The 18,865-nt window shown below is 44.8% G+C and overlaps 1 protein-coding gene across 2 annotated transcripts in view; it reads right to left on the bottom strand.

The window, feature by feature from the left end:
- C5H1orf226 (chromosome 5 C1orf226 homolog) overlaps positions 1-18,865 on the bottom strand; it is a 287,393-nt gene that overhangs the window by 202,861 nt on the left and 65,667 nt on the right. For both annotated transcript variants that reach the window (XM_057769571.1, XM_057769572.1), the window contains exon 2: positions 13,338-13,409. In XM_057769571.1, coding sequence (XP_057625554.1) covers positions 13,338-13,409 — 72 coding nt within the window. The remainder of the gene's footprint in view (positions 1-13,337; positions 13,410-18,865) is intronic.

Below are 18,865 nucleotides of genomic sequence, written 5' to 3'. Positions count from 1 at the left end.
CTTTACTTTCAGAGGGGGAGAAAGATCTACATATTTGAGGCGTATTTGTTTAGCAGGCAGTTTGGCATGGTTGGTTCGTGGGAAGACTAGAGATAGAAGAAAGGAGGTGAAGACGACCCTGAGCTTGGAAGCTTACATTCTGGGTGGGCAAGATGACTTTCACTGGCATAAGCTGGCATATGTAAAAATTCAAGGGAGAAAGTTCAAAGAGGAGAAACTGCTGCAGAAATAATAAATCTGGGTTTTGACACACTGAATTCAAGGTGGCTTTGGAACACAAAGTGGGGAGGTGGTGCCACACAATATATGAATTTCAAGCTCTGAAAAGAAGTTTATAAAAATCAAATAAAATGGCCTTATTTACATCTAGTGCTATGCACTGCCTGGCAGTGTTCCCGGATGGAAGGCAGACACATGAGAGACACAGACGACACTGTCTGCCCAGACACTGGGGATTGAGGAGAATCAGCCTGCTCTGGATCCCTGAGCCAGACGCCAGTCTTGGTTCCCAGTCACAGCAGCACCACGCTCAACCTCTGCCATGTATCAACTCTGAGCTAGAGCAAGCTATTTAACCGTTCTCTGCCTCAGCTTACTCATCCATAAAGTGGGTGATGGTTACACTCACACCCACACAGAGGGGTGGTGACTGACACTTCTGCAGTGCTCTCTGTCAGATATAGCAACATGGCGCAGTGAAATCTAGACCCATGTCTGCTTAGACTCCACAAGGACAGAACACGGAGCAGGGGCTCCACTCGTATGACCCTTCTCTTTAGCAAATAAACAAAAAACCAAAGCAGTAATACCCACTCCTGGCAGGGTTATTGGAAGCTAAGACAAAATCACAGTAGATGAAGGAAAAAAAAAACCCACCTAAGCCACTGTGGAGAAGAAGAAAACCACAAATGGGGACCTCTCCACACAGGTCAAAAGAATGTGCTTCTCAGAAGCTGAGTCGTCACTGTGGTACCAAAGCTATCTCATTAGGTGTCACAGCATCTTTATCCTACGGTGTGTATGATCCCAGGAACACTCTGGCCATATATCAAAACCAGTGTCATATGCTAGGTACAAAAGGTCACCAGAGACCAGCCTGGGCTCTCAGAGTCCAGCTCAGAGAAGTCACAAGAAAATATACTTTCTGGCTAAACACAGGAGTGAATTGCTAATGCATGTTATGACATCGATGGGCCCTGGAAACATCTCATCCAGTGAAATAAGCAGAAGCAGTGGCAACTCTGGCATAAGAGTCACTTGCGGGAGGTCCCTAGAAGAGACAAATGAAGAGACAAGACACAGGACAGAGTTCCAGGCTGGGATGGAGTTACTGATTAATGAACAGGGTTTATAACAAGGATAATATAAAGCTTGGGATATTGACAGTGGTAAAGGACACAGAGTATTGTGGTGTATTTAAACCCACTGATCTGTATACTTACATATATTTAAAACAAAAAATACATTTATGCATGAATGTGTGTTTAAGGCCAAAGAAGTCACCAAAGTAAGCATGTACCGTGTCACCTGCTGCCAAAGCCAGAAAGCTGAGCAAAGGGACCCTCAAAGGCTGCTTAGTGTAGCAGCCACAAACTGACATTCGGTACTTACTCCCTCTTTCTACAGCAGACAGACTTTGCCAAAAGGATACCCAAAGGCCAGGTTTGGTGTTGTTCACCAATAGTGTCAACTACTCAGCAGGCTGAAGCAAGAGGATCATTTAAGCCTACAAGTTCAAAACCAAAGTGAGACCCTGTATCAAGAAAAACCTCCCTGTTCCAAACGAAGCGGCTTATCTAAGAAAGCAGACTGAGCTGGATGCATCCAGGCATTCCTGCGGAAACTCAAAGATAGCCCCGCTCGCTAAATCTGTAAGGCTTTCATAGAGCCAGTCCCTTATTTAAAAGCAACTGTATGTTTTGTCTTGACAACTCTGGGCTCTAATAAATCATCTCTGCCCTAGTTATTTTTAAAAAGTCATTCCTGTGTTGGTATAATGACTCACATTTAATCCCAGCACTCAGGAGGCAAATCTCTGTGAGTTCAAGGTCAACCAGATCTACAGAGTGAGTTCCAGGATGACCAGAGCTACATAGTAAGACCCTGTCTTAAAAAAACAAAACAAAACAAACAAAAAATGGAAAGTAAATTACTGAATTCCTCATGTTAGAAACATAACTGAATTAAGTGTCTTTTCATTCTGATTCAAATTTAAAGAAAGATCAATGTGTTATTCATGTGTAATCCAGGTACTCAGTAGGCTCTTAGGGAATTAGCTTCTCTTGAGATGTGACTCGCGGGGAAAATTCCTACAAATAACCGCCCATTCCAGCTCAGGTTTCTACGCCACCATTCATACTTTCCCCCAGGCTGCTCCTTGAACCTAGAAAGCCTATCCTCTGCTCCAGCGTTTTGTACTTACTGTTCCCTCTGTGTGAAATGCTCTTCCTGCAGAGAACCAGATGGCTCATTCCCTCTCTATCTACTCACATAACCAAGAGGTCTTCCCCAGCCAGCTATACAGAAACGGCACTCAGTCTACCTCCTGGTACTGCCTAGTCTCATTCTGCAGGGAGTTTCCATGTGATTCTGTATGTCTCGTCTCTCCTTCTGTTCTTTCTCAGCCATCAGAATGTAAGCTTCATCCAGGTAGGGACTTCCTTTCTTAGGACTCCAAAGCTTAAAATAATGTTGGCTCAGAAGTATAAGTCAATATCTCCCTCCCAACGAGTAAGGGAAAAAAAAAAATCAAGGTTGGCTGTGTGTGCATCAGTGCTTCTGTTGATGAAAATGCCTGCCTCAGCATCCCTAGGGATGCCAACTTGTGTCCTTTGGTAGAAAGGAAGACAGCTGTAATAGGCTGCTGAAGTGTTTTCTTAAGTTTTTTTTTTGACTTTATTGTTTATTTATTTATTAAAGATTTCTGCCTTCTCCCCGCCACCACCTCCCATTTCCCTCCCTCTCCCCCATCAAGTCCCCCTCCCTCATCATCCCTAAGAGTAATCCGGGTTCCCTGCCCTGTGGGAAGTCCAAGGACCACCCACCTCCATCCAGGTCTAATAAGGTGAGCATCCAAACTGCCTAGGCTCCCACAAAGCCAGTACGTGCAGTAGGATCAAAAACCCATTGCCATTGTTCTTGAGTTCTCAGTAGTCCTCATTGTCCATTATGTTCAGCAAGTCCGGTTTTATCCCATGCTTTTTCAGACCCAGGCCAGCTGGCCTTGGTGAGTTCCTGATAGAACATCCCCATTTCTTAAGTTTAAACAAAGCCAAGCCCCTTTCAAAGAAACCCAGAAAGACTAACACCCAGTGTTTGACGAACTTGTATCTAGTACTTCAAAAGTATAGTGTGGAATACTAGCCAGTAACAAAGTGAAATTAAATGGTGAAGCATGAAAACCCACAGGGGTACTTTGCAAACACTGAAAGAAGCCAGACACGAGGCCCACATATTCTCTGAGACCATCAGAAGTAACTGTCCAAACTAGGCAAATCCATTCAGGTAGGAAGTGAATTGGTAGATCTGTGGGGCTGGGAGTTTGGGGGAGACTGAGAGATGAGATATTAGAGGTACAGAGTTGCTAGAAGCAACGGTTCTCTGGTAGAGCACTTGTCTAGAATGGGGGAGGCCCTGAATTTGATCCCCAGTGCTGCAAAAGTTTCAAAAATTCAATAGCGGTTCAGAGTTTCCTTTGGGGGAAAATAAGTTCTATAATAACAGTTGTACAACACTGCATATGAATATATAGTGGATCCCACTACTAAAATTGTATAGTATGTGATGTATAAATTATAATAGCATATGAAATATATTTCAATAAAGTCATCACCCAAAAAAGTATTGACAAATTATAATATCATTTAAATATGTAAAACATAGTCTAGATATAAACGACTTATGCATACAGGCCTTAATAGATTCATAATTTAAGCCCAAGTTATATTATGTAACCAATAAATTCAAATAAGTCAGAGAAAACTTTGCACTGAGATCACATCACTGCTCTCAGCAGGAATCCACAGTGGATACCTTACCCGAGATCTCTGGAGTTCAGAATAAGCAAACTCCAGACTCAGCAGTGTTACTCAGAATGTCCACTGCCAGGACCACACAGGCACAAACAAGTCAAAAAACATAGCAAAAGCAACAAAAACAAACCCAAATGGCCATGCCCAGGCGTGGGCTGCTACCAGTCCTATATACCACCTACTGTGCAAAGAACCCGCAGATCTATTTACCTTATGAAAATTCATTACATACAGATGAAGAGCTCTTTTTTGAAAAAAGATTTATTATTTATTATTGTATATACAGTGTTCTGCCTGCAAGTATACCTGCAGGTCAGAAGAGGGCACCAGATCTCATTACAGATGGTTGTGAGCCACCATGTGATTGCTGGGAACTTTACTCAGAACCTTTGGAAGAAGCCAGGCTGTGGTGGCACAGGCATGCCTTTAATCCCAGCACTAGGTAGGCAGAGGAAGGAGGATCTCTATGAATTCGAGACCAACCTGGTCTACAAGAGCTAGTTCCAGGACAGACTCCAAAGCTACAGGGAAACCCTGTCTCAAAAAACCAAACCAAACCAACCAAACAAACAAACAAAAACTTCAGAACCTTTGGAAGAGTAGTCAATGCTCCTAACCTCTGAGCCATCTCAAACTTAGCCATCCCCCTGCCTGTGCCTTTTAAGCACTGAAATTGCATGTATGCAAATGGCAAGGCATTCTGCTGCTGGTGATTTGTTTTTGCAGAGCAGGGCTCCCATCTTTGTGCATACCAGGCAAGCCTTCTACTATTAAGGTGTAGCTTCTGCCGAGTACTGTCATTTAGGGCACACAAGTCCACGGGTCAGGCACATCTCTTTGTACTGTGTATGCATTCGCATGTATCTGGTTAAATCTATCTACTGAAAAGACATCATATAAATTTTATTGATAATTAAACAAAGAATGAGGGGTTGAGTCTGTCCAAAGTCCCTTGGTCACAAGCAGAAGAAATGGGTTATGAATTTTATTCTGTCTCATTTCATACTAGAAACCATCCACAAGAGGGTGGGACCTTCCTAATGGCTGGAGTCCCAAGCTCTAATTCACTGTGATAGACAGACTAACGCCCCCAGGCCTACAAAGGTGCTACAAAGACAGAATGCCTTTGCAGGTGTGAAGAGAAGATGAACCTGGCAGAGGAATAAGCTGGGATTCTTGGGGAAAAATAGAAGTGAGGCTACAGTATGTGAGGTGATATATTGATGGGAAGCAGAGGTCACAGTGGCAGGACCTGCTGGCTGTGAAGACAGAATGAAGGTCCGTGCTAAAAACATGGGCAGCCTTTGGGCATACCCAACCTTTTGACATGTGACACCATGTTGTCATCTGAAAAGGTCACATTTGAAAACCACGCAATTAGAACAACAATAAAACTCTCACCATGTTGTAAGTTTATAACTGCATGTTAGGTCCCTTTCATAGCTATCTTCAGCTGAATGTGCTCAAGGGGCCACAGGTTGGATCCACTTGCCAGGATGCTGGAACAACATGGAGCAGGCTGTTCTCCAGGGCCTCCAGCAGGAAAGTAGCCCCACCAATGCCTTAGCAGTTTCCCATTTCAGACTTCTGACCCCCAGAAACGAAAAGATGAGAAGTTGGAGCTATTTTAAGCCATTGTGTATAGAAAGAGTTGTTACTGTGTCCTGTGAAGTGGCAGGGCCAAGCTAACACAACAGTGTGGTACTTAGACTCTGAACTTGCAACAAAAATGAGAGCACATAGTGACAAAGGAGCCCAGTGCTGACCGAGGCAAGCTACCAGGGAGAAAGATGATAAAGAGGCCACATGAGATCCACTGCCATGGGGAAAAGGGACATGTAGACAGGACCCATTGATCCAGTCACAGTCCTCCTCAAAGCTGCCAGTCCCCCATGAGTACCAAGAAGACATCTAACTCAAGCCTTCCAAAGAAAGCACCCATGGTCTTTTATGGTTTTCCATCCTTTGGTTTTCCTTGAGAAAAGTTCTGGGAAAGCTAACAAAAGTGGCCACTGCAGGGAGAGGTGGAGGACAGGGCCAGTTCCTGTTTATCAAGCCACTGACAACATGTCCCACCTGTGCAACCAGACTAGAGGAAATCAAGGCACATTAGGTAGGAAACATTGATTTCATTATTGCACCATTTTGGAAGCCATTTGCAGCGTGGACCAGAATGTACCTAACCTCTGGTCAAAGTGGCCAATGGGAGGCCAGGATCAAGTGCCGGACACTAGGAGTGCAGTCATTCCTATACTACCAGTGACCGGGTATGTGGCAGGTGCCTGAGAGGACAGAACGAGCCACTCAAGATGGCTTCCCTAAGGAAGGAACACTAGCACCGAAGAGGCTGGCTGTTAAAAGCAGCAGGATGAGGCAGCTCAAAACCTCAGGGTATTTATCTGCATGTATGAAATGCTCTGAAACCCAGAGGAAAGGTCTACAAAATGATAGCCATGAATATAAATAGCCCTTTATGGTTTAGAAAGCATTTTTTTTCACGCACTATCCCAGATCCAACAATAGCACCAGAGAGACAGGATGAGAAGTATCATGCTGTCTTTTATGAACGAGGAAACGGAGATTAACAGCAGACAGCGGCCTTGCCAAGGTCACACATTAACTCAAGGGGAAAACTCCAGCCCAACTCTCATTACTCTTCGTTGAGAGCCCTCTCGACTATACTGAGTACCCTTCCCAAGGAGACTACAGTGAAGTGGCCGGGACTAGTGTTGACATCTGAGAACAAAGGACACAGGAGAGTTGGGCACCATGTTGGACACTGGAAGTTCAAAGGATAGTTGTGACAGGATGTGGTCCCGTCCTCCAGGACCAGACCTCTCAGAGCTGTGACAGCCTCGTCTCAGAAGCCATCTGTCAGCAGCACTTATCACTACTGGCTCATTTCTGTGCACTGCCACAAAGGCTTGCCTGTCTCCCCCAAATTGGGTGTAATCTTCCTGCTGGACACATACCTTCTGAGCCTCTTTTCCCTTTACTAATAATGTCTAGAACACATATTGCTGTGCATCATAGGAGGGAAGGCCAAATGAAACCATTGTGAAAAGCATGGTGGAAGTCCCTCCAAGAACAGAGCTACTGCCAGGCACAGTGGCAAGCCTATGGGCCCAGCTACTCAGGAGGCTAAGGCAAGAGGATCACTTACACCCACAAGTTCAAGACCAGACTAGATAACATAATGAGATGCCAGGTCAAATATTCAATCTGTCATATTCAGAAATCCCTTTTCTGAGTATATAGACTAAAAATATCAAAGTAGGTTCTCAAAGAGGCATTTGCGCACACATGTACACACAGTACTCTTCACAATAGCTAAGAGAGAGAAGCAAATTCCCGTTAGTAGATGAATACATAAGAAAAGGGTGGCCTAACCACACAAATACAAGGAGGCCTTGGGACGGAAGGAAATCCTGACCCTATACCATATGGATGGACCATGAAGAAAGACATCATGCCAACATAAGAGCCAAATACTGCATGGTTCCTTTCTCATGATACCTTCAAAGTAGTCAAAACTGCAGAAACAGAAGGTAGGAAGATGGCCACCTAGGGCTGGGGAGAGAAAGGATTGTATTTAACGGCTATAGCATCTCAGCTTCACAAGAAGGAAAAAAAGGCTGGAGATTCTAGATGCAACGGTGAGAATATATTTAACTACTGAACTGTCCACCTTAACTGCTGAACCTTTGAAAACCCTTTGAAGAGCAGAATTTAGTGCTATGCACTTTTACCATCCTTTTCTTAGAAGCATATTAAAAGGGGGGAAATGTCTATGACCGATACCATAAATTGAAAAAGAATGTGAAGAAGGTGAAAAACCAAATGAAAAATGAACAGAAGGCAGAGGAAGCATGGCAGTCAATGACGAAATCTACATGTATTTGACTGAGTCCACACTGGGGCACGAAGTTGGAGCTAAGCAAGAATGCATCTACCCTTGCTCTTGGATTGGGAGGATCAACATAGTAAAAATGGCAATTCTACCAAGGGCAATTTATAGATTCAATGCAATCCCCATTAAAATCCCATCAAAATTCTTCACAGATCTGGAGAGGACAATAATCAACTTTATATGGAGAAACAAAAAACCCAGGATAGCCAAAACAATCTTATATAATAAAGGATCGTCTGGAGGCATTACCATCCCTGACCTCAAACTCTATTACAGAGCTTCAGTATTGAAAACAGCTTGGTATTGGCATAAAAACAGAGAAGTTGATCAATGGAACCGAGTAGAAGACCCTGATTTTAACCCACAAACATATGAACACCTAATTTTTGATAAAGGAGCTAAAAGTATTCAATGGAAAAATGAGAGCATCTTCAACAAATGGTGCTGGCAGAACTGGTTGTCAACGTGTAGAAGAATGAAAATAGATCCATACCTATCACCATGCACAAAACTCAAGTCCAAATGGATTAAAGACCTCAATATTATTCTGAACACACTGACCCTGATAGAAGAAAAAGTGGGAAGTACTCTACAACATATGGGTACAGGAGATCACTTCCTACGTTTATCCCCAGCAGCACAGACATTAAGGACAACATTGAATAAATGGGACCTCCTGAAACTGAGTAGCTTCTGTAAAGCAAAGGACACTGTCACTAAGACAAAAAGGCAACCCACTGACTGGGAGAAGATCTTCACCAACCCTGCAACAGACAAAGGTCTGATCTCCAAAATATATAAAGAACTCAAGAAACTAGACTTTAAAATGCTAATGAACCCAATAAAAAAAATGGGGCACTGATCTGAACAGAGAATTCTCAACAGAAGAAATTCAAATGGCCAAAAGACACTTAAGGTCATGTTCAACCTCCTTAGCGATAAGGGAAATGCAAATTAAAACAACTTTGAGATACCATCTTACACCTGTCAGAATGGCTAAAATCAAAAACACCAATGATAGCCTTTGCTGGCGAGGTTGTGGAGAAAGAGGCACACTCATTCATTGCTGGTGGGAATGCAAACTTGTGCAACCACTTTGGAAATCAGTGTGGCGATTTCTCAGGAAATTTGGAATCAACCTACCCCAAGATCCAGTAATACCACTATTGGGAATATACCCAAGAGATGCCCCATCAAATGACAAAAGTATCTGTTCAACTATGTTCATAGCAGCATTGTTTGTAATAGCCAAAACCTGGAAACAACCAAGATGCCCTTCAATGGAGGAATGGATGAAGAAAGTGTGGAATATATACATATTAGAGTACTACTCAGCAGTAAAAAACAATGACTTCTCGAATTTTGCGTGCAAATGGATGGAAATAGAAAACACTATCCTGAGTGAGGTATCCCAGACCCAAAAAGAGGAACATGGGATGTACTCACTCATAATCGGTTTCTAGCCATAAAATAAAAGACATTGAGCATATAATTTGTGATCCTAGAGAAGTTAAATAAGAAAGTGAACCCAAAGAAAATCATATAGTCATCCGCATGGAGAGGGGAAGTAGACAAGATTCCAGGGCAAAAACTGGGAACTTGCGGGTGAGGTGGCATGGGGCAAAGGGGAAATGGGATGAGAAACATGAGAAGGGGAGGATGGGAGGAGCTCGGGGGATTGGGATTGTTGGGATATAGGAAGGAAGGATACGGGAGCAGCGAAGTATATATCCTATCTAAGGGAGCCATCTTAGGGTTGGCAAGAGACTTGACTCTAGAGGGGTTCGCAGGTGTCCAGGGAGATGTCCCCAGCTGGTACCTTGGGCAACTAAGGAGAGGGAACATGAAATGACCCTATCCTATACTGATGAATATCTTGCATATCACCTTAGAACCTTCATCTGGCGATGGATCGAGATAGAGACAGAGTCTCAATTGGAGCAACGGTCTGAGCTCTTAAGGTCCAAATGAGGAGCAGAAGGAGGGAGAACATGAGCAAGGAAATCAGGACCACGAGGGATGCACCCACCCACTGTGACAGTGGAACTGATTTATTGGGAGCCCACCAACGCCTGGTCTGGGACTGAATAAGCATGGGTTGAAACTGGACTCTCTGAGCATGGCGGTCAATGAAGGCTGATGAGAACTCAAGGACAATGGCACTAGGTTTCGATCCTAACACATGAACTGGCTTTGTGGGAGCTTAGTCTGTTTAGACGCTCACCTTCCTGGACATAGATAGAAGACCTTCGTCTTCCCGCAGGGCAGAGAATTTGGACTGCTCTTCAGTATCGAGAGGGAGGGGGCATGGGGTGGGGGGAGGAGAAGAGGAGTGGGGATAGGGGGAGGGGAGTGGGGGGAGGGGGCAATATTTGGGAGGAGGGGAGAGGAATGGGAAACGGGGAGCAGGTCGAAATTTAAATTAATTTAAAAATAAATTAAAAAAAAAAAAAAAAAGAATGCATCTACCTACAAGACCCCAGCTCCGAAGAGGACCGGGGACACCATCAGACAGACCCATTCTCTCCCTGAATGGATCCTTTGGGAAACATAACAGACTCACAGCCACTTCACAACACAGCTCTCCAGAGAGGACCAGGAGATGAGATCTACAGAGTTTAGCAATGATAGGCATGGTGCCCACACCTGTACCTGAGCACTCGGGAGACAGGCAAGGAGATCTTAAATTCAAGGTCAGACTGAGTTACATCGTGAGATCCTATCTCAAAAATATGAGACGAAATAAAATAAAATGCAGGCCTTGGCAAGGCATCTCACCTGTGAGGCTCTGATTCTTATCAATAGCTTTCTCTCATCTCAGGACTACCTACTGCTCTTTGGCCAAGCCCTGAGGCCTGGGGCTTCTAAGACCAGCAGAGTACCCAGCAACCAAAGCCTGCCGTGTCCGACCCAGCATCAGCCAGGCACCACTCAACAGAAAAGGACAATGTCAGCTGTAGTCCTTTACACAAAAATCCCATGCCCTACTTCTTGACAGCTGTAATTACAGCCCAAACAGCTTTTGAAAGGCAAAGAGAAAGAAGAAAATAGCAGCCTGGACCCAGCAGTGAATTGTGGGGCTTGGGGCGGAAGACACACAATCACAGCTCTTACTTCTAATGGCAGCCAGTCCACACAAGCAACTGGACAGCCAGCCCAAACAACTTTCTGACCAATTAATTTCTCCTCCTAACGTAATGAGCTCCTTATTAAGCACTGGAAACAGCTCCCACACGGGGGCTGGAGGAAGAGGCATGCAGTTGCCAAAGCTGGCAGGTACTGAGAGAAGAGGAAACTGCCACATCCCAGTCCCAGATGCCTGCAGATCCCATGACCAGCTAGCGCCACGCCATGTCTGGCCTGCCCCTGCTTCCAGGTAATGTTTTCCTATGCCTCTGCCCATTCCAAGTTGTGCTTTAGCCATGGGCTCCCTTTCTGTTGCAGTTATTTGGTTCCACCCGACTAGGGTCAAGATTCATAATCAGCATTCCAAAGAGCCCTCAGAGGGGAACTAGGGGCCACAGCACAGTCTTGAGTATAAACCCTTAAGTGTGGGATATTCCTTTATACTGTGTGAATATATGTCACTGTGACTGGACAACAGCTGGACAGGACAAGGTTAGGCAGGAGAACCAGACTAAGGACACTAGGAAGAAGAAAAGTGGAGAAAGAGGAGTCACCAGCCAAACACAAAGAGGAAAAGGATGTACAAGATGAAAGAAAGGTAACGCCAAGTGGTAAAATGTAGATTAATATAAATGGGTTAACTTAAGTTGTAAGAGTTAGCTAGTAACAAGCCTAAGCTATTGATTGAGCATTTATAATTTGTATTAAGTCTCTGTGTAGGTTATTTGGAACTGGCAGCCAGGAAAGGAAGTCCACCTACACCCAAGCTCTTGTGAAGTACTTAACCATGTCCTCATACACGAAATGTACTAAGAACATTCTCACCTCATCTAAAGTAGCTATAAATAATATATTCAATATCAAAATATCTAAAAATTCACCCAACACAGAAGTAACTGTTACTATTGGAGGAGCTACTGCTTTCACACTGATGGTAATATCAGCAACAGCCATTCCCTCCCCATCAGTCAAACATAAATAAAAGAGGACTTTGGTGGACACCCAGAGTGCGGGCTGCTCCAGGCCCAATCTTTTGATCATAGCAGCAGTGAACACAACTCAGGGCTTTGGCTTCTATCCATATAGGGGGGCAAAGGAGGAAGTAAGGAGGCCTGAAGCTCTGTGCCGCAGACCTGCAGCCAAAGAGGGAGTAAAACTTAAAACTTTTCCATGAGACCAAGTGGTAAGTGACAGAATAGCCATTTGTCCATTTCTGGGCCCCCATGACTTCTCTTGACACGATCCTCTGATGCCGTGAGCATTCAGTCTCATCAGATTACTCTCATCAAAGTACTTTAGGTTTCCTAATTACCAAATCCATGAAGACAGCACAAATGTACATAGTAATAGTATCAATAAATTCACCTTGGTAAAGAAGAAAAGGTTGGGACTGGGAGCATCGTTGAGCCACACAGAAAGCCAACGGCAAGCATGTTTACACTCCCCCAGCACTGATGTCATTGCACTGAGGCTTCTGTTGACAGGGTAAAGAACCAGCTCAAAGGAAAACTAACCAAAGCAAAATGAAGCTCTGGTACCTATTGTGTTTTTCCTCTTAGGTGAACAGATCATTCCAAAGAACAATGACCCAAACCAGGCTACACCCGGAGATGGCCAACCCAGCCATGCTAACACCAGCTCCTGCCACAACACACTCAAAATACACCTGAGCGATCCCAAGCCCACGTCCGAACTGCACAGTTCTCTTGTTCTGGTGTCCCTTGTCCCAATGGAGCAGAGTCTGAAAGCAGTGGGTTGCCATGTGTAGCAAACTCTTCCAGGAGATACAGGAAAGAGTGGCAGGGGGTTGGGCAAGCACGACATCCAAAAAAGTTGACACATTCTGAAGCCTCAAGCAGCTGACCAAATAATGTTTGTTGAAATTTCATATCCACTTAAAATTCCAAGCAAACCTTCAATTCTGTGCCACAATCAATTACCATTTTAAAATGTTCTGATCAACTACTAGAAGCTCACTAAAGTTTGTTCAACCTTTTACCATTCTCCTTTACTGACTAGCCAACCATCACACAAACATCGCGGATGGAAGAGCTTTCAGACACGAGACAGGGAGGATGGCACTGCTTAGACATCACACCCATTCCAACCTTTGGCCCCTATTGCACAAGTCACAATAGTCTCCCAGTGGTGTCGGAATATGGACTCTGGGGCCTGGAAGGGAGCAGCCATCCATTCTGCCTCTCAGCTCTGGCTGAAAGGGCAAGCAGCAAGGAAGCTTGACTTCAGAGTCACACACAGGGGCCACTCACCCGGATTCTGCGCATGGCAGCCACGATCTCCACCCTGCTGTTGGGTCTCGGCACATCCAGGCTTCCCACGTACTGTGGAGAAGAAGCAAAGAGAGAATGAGGGGGGAAGACAATGTCCCCAACCACAGAACGTCAGGAGTTCAAAGAGTCTGAGGTCGCACATTTTATCTCCACATTTTACAGAAAAGGAAATTAAAAACCCAACGGTTATCATCTTCTTTGAAACAGTTTCTAGTTTTTAATAAATAAGTAAGTTAACCAGAAATTACTGCTTCCATTTCCATTTTCCTCCTAAGGTAGAAAGGCCCGTGTTGGCTAAGAAGGCATCTGAATAGGAAAGGCTCTTTACAGGGATTCTTGCCAACGTCTACATGGCACAGTAGGTGGCTTTTTTCTTTATCTCCCTTCAATTTCTTCATCTGTAAGATCAAATAAATTAACACACACACACACCTCTTACATAACAGTGCTTGCAAAAAATAAAAATAAATGCACTTAGAGAAAAAGAAATACTTTTGAAGTTGTTCCAGGTATTTTGTTTTTGCTTTGTTTTGTTATTGTTTGTATTTTTACAGGACTTCACTCTTAAATCTAAGCTGTAGCCTATTATGTAGCCCAGGCTGGCCTGGAGCTCATTATGTAGCCCAGGCTAGATTGAACTCACAGCACTTCTCCTGTTTCAGCCTCCCAAGGGCTGTGATTGCAGCCTCAGCCCTATATCTGGCTACTTTTTTTAAATTATTAGAATTTTACTGAGTCATATTGGAGACCTCTGACATTTTGGGAAGCTCCTGACTGGAGAACGAATGGACTGCTAAATTTTATGTAAATTTTTTTATCTAATTGTACTTGTATTAATTTTTTTTTCCAAAGCAGGGTTTCTCTGTGTAGCAGTCCTGGCTGTCCTGGAACTCACTTTATAAACCAGGCTGGCCTCGAACCCTCAGAGATTCGCCTGTCTCTACCTCCCTGAACGCTGGGATTAAAGGCGTGTGCCACCATACCCCACCAATCGTACTTTTTATTTATCTTTGGTTTTGGAGACAGACTTATCATCTAACTCAGGCTGATCTCAAAATTGCCTATTCTCCTGTCTCAGCCTCCTGAGTTGGAATCACACACGTGCACCCCACACCTGCCCCTGATTATACTTAAAAATTATCTACCAAACCAGACTGCGTTCAGGTTAATGTTAAGCATGAAATTCCTTGCTAAAAACTAATCAAATAATGCAAAATTAAGCAAAATAAAATAAGTCCCCACCTCAACAGGTTAGTACCAGTCAGTCTCCTTTTTCTGTTTGCCAATGGGCATAAACTCAGACTATTAGTTCTACAGAAAAAAAGTTGGATTATTCATGACTTTAAACACAGCCTAGGTATCTGTCTATGCCCATGCGTATAGGTGGGTCATCAGGAACATAGCACCTCTTTTCCCAGTGGATCTACCACACCAGATTGCAGCACTTCCCTGAATCAGCTAAGGAGTCAGCCTTGGATAGCTTGCTATGTACCTAAGCAAAGATTACATTGATAAAAATAGGAACGTTCAAAAGATAATTCCCATGGTTTCAAGAAAAGAGAGTTTTTCCCAAAACTTGGAGCCAAGGACTGGTTCCAATCAAGAGAGTTTCACAAATGACACTGAGAACAAGCGGATTTCCCCTAGTATTGACCAACAGCTTCTGTTGACACACTGAAGAATGAAGTTCCGAGCAGCAGATCAGGTGGCTGCAGTCTGGCCCCTGGGGGAGCCCACCAAAGTACACGGGCTTATTGGCCCAGGACCTTGCACCTTGCTGAGGCAACAAAGCCCCTAGATCGAATGTGCGGTCATGGCTTCTCTGTGGTTAGCAATTCTCCCCAGTGAGCTCTGCTGGAGCTGCCAGGGCAGCAATATGTCAGTGACCTATGCAGCCAGAGATGGCATGACACCATTCATGATTGCCAAATTACAAACACCCTCCAGGCAAGGGGAAGTGTCCACGCTCTCTCTCCTGCCTGATCCATGCTGCTCTGCCCCAACCCATCGCAATCAGAAACATAAACCTTCTGAGGCTCAGTTCCTCCACAATCATGTGAAGGCCAAGGCCTCAGGACTGAGCAAGGCCATCCATTGTAGAGAAGCCTGAGGGGAAGGGGAGGTACATATCCTTGAGTCACTGCCAGCTCAGAAGGGAAGCTGTTAACCACAGCGCCTGGCTACTGTACCCCAGCCCACGTCCTTCCTAGGGAGGGGTGCTGCTGGACTGGTAATACTGGAACAGTGAGGAAATTGGGGGGGGGAAGAATAATGTGGGAAACCCTTCTGTATGATGTGCTTATGTTTTATTACCATTAGTTAATAAAGAATCTGTTTTGGCCTATGGCAGGGGAGGATATAGCTAGATGGGAAATCCAAGCAGAGATAGAGAGAGAAAGAAGGCAGAGTAGTGGGATTCGCAAGAAGACGTGAGAAGCAAGATGTGAGGTAACAAGCCAAGAGCCTCAAGGCAAACTATAGAATAGAAATGGGTTAATTTAATTTATAAGAGTGAGTTAATAATAGCCTTAGCTAATAGGTCCAACAGTTTGTAATTAATACAAGTTTCTGTGTGATTACTCCAGACTGAACAACTAGGAAACAAAAGCATAGCCTCCAGTTATGGAGGGGGGCAGTTAGGGGGACACAGCACAGGACAAGGAGATGTAACGTAGAGAGAAGTAGTTCCCCAGCGTCTGCTGAAGTTTTCAGATGTGAGTGCCCCTATTCACACCCATGTTCACACTCCAAGGGCCTGCCTCACTCCACCAGCCCCTACCCAAGCAGCACACACCTACTACGCACTTGCTATACGCATGTGTGTGTGTGTGTGCTGACATAACTCTAACACACACACACTTGTACTGCACACCCACTAACTCATCACTAACTCACACCACACGCCCACTCTCTCCTTCCTTGCAAAGAAAAATCACAAATCTGCCTTCCCTAAAGTGGGCCTGCAAGAGCCAGCGCAGCTCCGTCAAGCTGCGCCTGAGGGTCCACTAAGAGGTTAGAAGGATACACACGAAGGGGCACGCTAGTCTACCTCTCCCAGATGAAGGCTAAAGATCCACATTAACAACATCAATGACAATGAGAGCCATGATGCCGGGGAAGCAGAGAGGTCAGAAAGCCAGCGCCTCAGGCCAAAGCAGAGGGTGTGAGCACCGCAACCACCTTCCTTTCTACCACAGCCAAGTAAATGTACCTGACCTAACCACCATCATCCCCACAGCTAACACTTCTATCCTGAGCAGGTCACAAGACAGTCCACATCCGCCCCACTTGCCTGAGGGTCAGCTCATCCTGCTAATCGCTCATTTTTGGTGGTCAAGTTCACTTTGTTTTTATAAGAAACTGAACTAGGCTAGGACACCCCACCCCCGCCACCCCATTCTAGACCAGAAAGGTGATTCCCAGGCTGTTAACAAACTGCTGCTCCCCACTTGCTACTGGGATCAGGCAAGGCCAGCTCCCTTTCTCTGATGGTTGGGGGAAGGGTTACCAACTTGAAATCTCCTTCCCTTTACCCGCATTTAATGAAAAAGCCTTGTTCAAAACCTAGAAATTAAAATAATTTCCAAAACGGCAACTTGTTTTCTTCCCTTCAGCTCTCCACATCACATCCCTCCCATCATCCCCCTCGCCCTCCTCTAGACAGTCAGACAAGGCTGGAACTCAGGCTTCATCCTTGAAGGACTTCTCCCTGATTGTTACAGTTCATGAGTAACCGTGACTTGTTCATTTCTGTCCCTTTGGGGATGGAGAGATGGCTCAGGAGTTAAGAGCAATGGCCGCTTTTTCAGGGGACCCAGGCTTGATTTCCACCACCCATGTGATGGATCATAACCATCCATAACTCTAGTTCCAGATGATCTGAAGCCCTCTTCTGGCTTACTGTGGGCACTAGGCATGCACGTGGGACATTAGCATACAGGCAAGATACTCATACACATAAAATTAATTAAAAAAAAAAAACTTTAAGAACCTTCCATGATGGCTTGCACCTGCTCTGAAGATGACAAATAGCCGTCTCAATGTGGCCTTATGGTCCATGTGGCCCAGCTTCATCTTACACCAGCAGACTCCAGTGACTCCATCCTCACATATACCTTACTTCCTCCTCACATGCTCCTCCCTGATCATGGAACACTCCTGTCTCTGCCTAATTCAACTGGATCCCCACTCGCCATCCCTGACTTCTAAGGAAGCTGAACGCTTACCTTGAAGACTCCATAACCCCTACAACTCTCTTTTGAGGCATCCACATGGGACTGCATACATGTATTCCCGGGCTGAACATGCCCATGACTTGTACCTCTCTCTGGTCGAGGCGCAAAGATGTTCAAAAGTCATCTGATTGACTGTCATCTCACAAGAACGCATGTGTACTTGCCCTGGATGCTCATGGAAGAATCTCTGCTTGGAAGAGAAATGAAGGGAAAGGCCTAAGCGCTGGCTTCTACCTGGAATTCCAACACTGACATCACTGCTCTGCTTCTCAGTATCAGTCACCCCCTTCCATTCTATTGTGGCTTCATAATACACCTGTCATCTAGATGCTTGACGTAGATCGAAGCCAGGTACTCCTGAGTACCACACACGATCCCCAGCTTACCATAGGACAGTGGTATATTAAACCCTGCTGCGGGTGGATTTCTAACCACCTGGCCTTCTACACATCTACAGCATCCCTGTGTCCTCCTTTCAGGAATCCCTGCTGCGAAACATGACATGGAGACTCTATTCAGAGCAGCTACCACAGAGCAGAGGGAGGACTCAAGTAAAAGAGTTTAAAAATACCGCAGTTTTCAACACTTTCATTATTATCTAAAATGAAATGAAAAGCCCATAAACTCCAAAAGAAAAGAATATCAGGTGTGGTAACTCACAGTTGTCAACTCAGCACTCAGTAAGCTGAGGCAGGAGGATGACCATGAGTGTGGGGCCAGCCTGGTCTACAGAATGAGATTTTATCTCAAAGACATTGAAAAAGAAAAGGGAATAAGTTAAGGGCAATGCAAACTGGATAAGTAATCATGATAATGAGGGTGAGACAGCTCTTTTATTTGCGGCTTCAGGTTTCGGGTAAGCAGGAATTAACTTCATAGAAGATTAACAGAACTTCGAATGCTTTTCTGAAAATTTCTGGGTAACTTCAGCCTGGGTGCCACACAACTGCCTTGTGAAGTACTTCCATGTTCCTGCGTCCACCTTATTTCTCAGAGATTAATTCCTGTAGACGGCCATGAACTGAACTGCCTTGTCTCCTCGCATGTGAGTGATAATGCAAACAGCAAAAAGACAGAACTACTTGTCATACCCCCCGGTGGAACGCTCACCACCCACAGATCCCTGTGATGTCTGCCATCACCCTCCCCTGGGGGATCCCTCTGTTGACAGAGCTCACGTCAGATGTCTCCAGGGACGAGGTAGAAAGTTCAGAGCACAAAGATGAACACTGTGCATGATTCTACTTCTGGTAAGATCGAACCAGCAGGTAC

This window comes from Chionomys nivalis, chromosome 5, assembly GCF_950005125.1.
Source record: "Chionomys nivalis chromosome 5, mChiNiv1.1, whole genome shotgun sequence".
Lineage (NCBI taxonomy): Eukaryota > Metazoa > Chordata > Mammalia > Rodentia > Cricetidae > Chionomys > Chionomys nivalis.
Note: the sequence above shows the minus strand (reverse complement) of the source record. Positions and strands in the feature narration are given on the sequence as shown.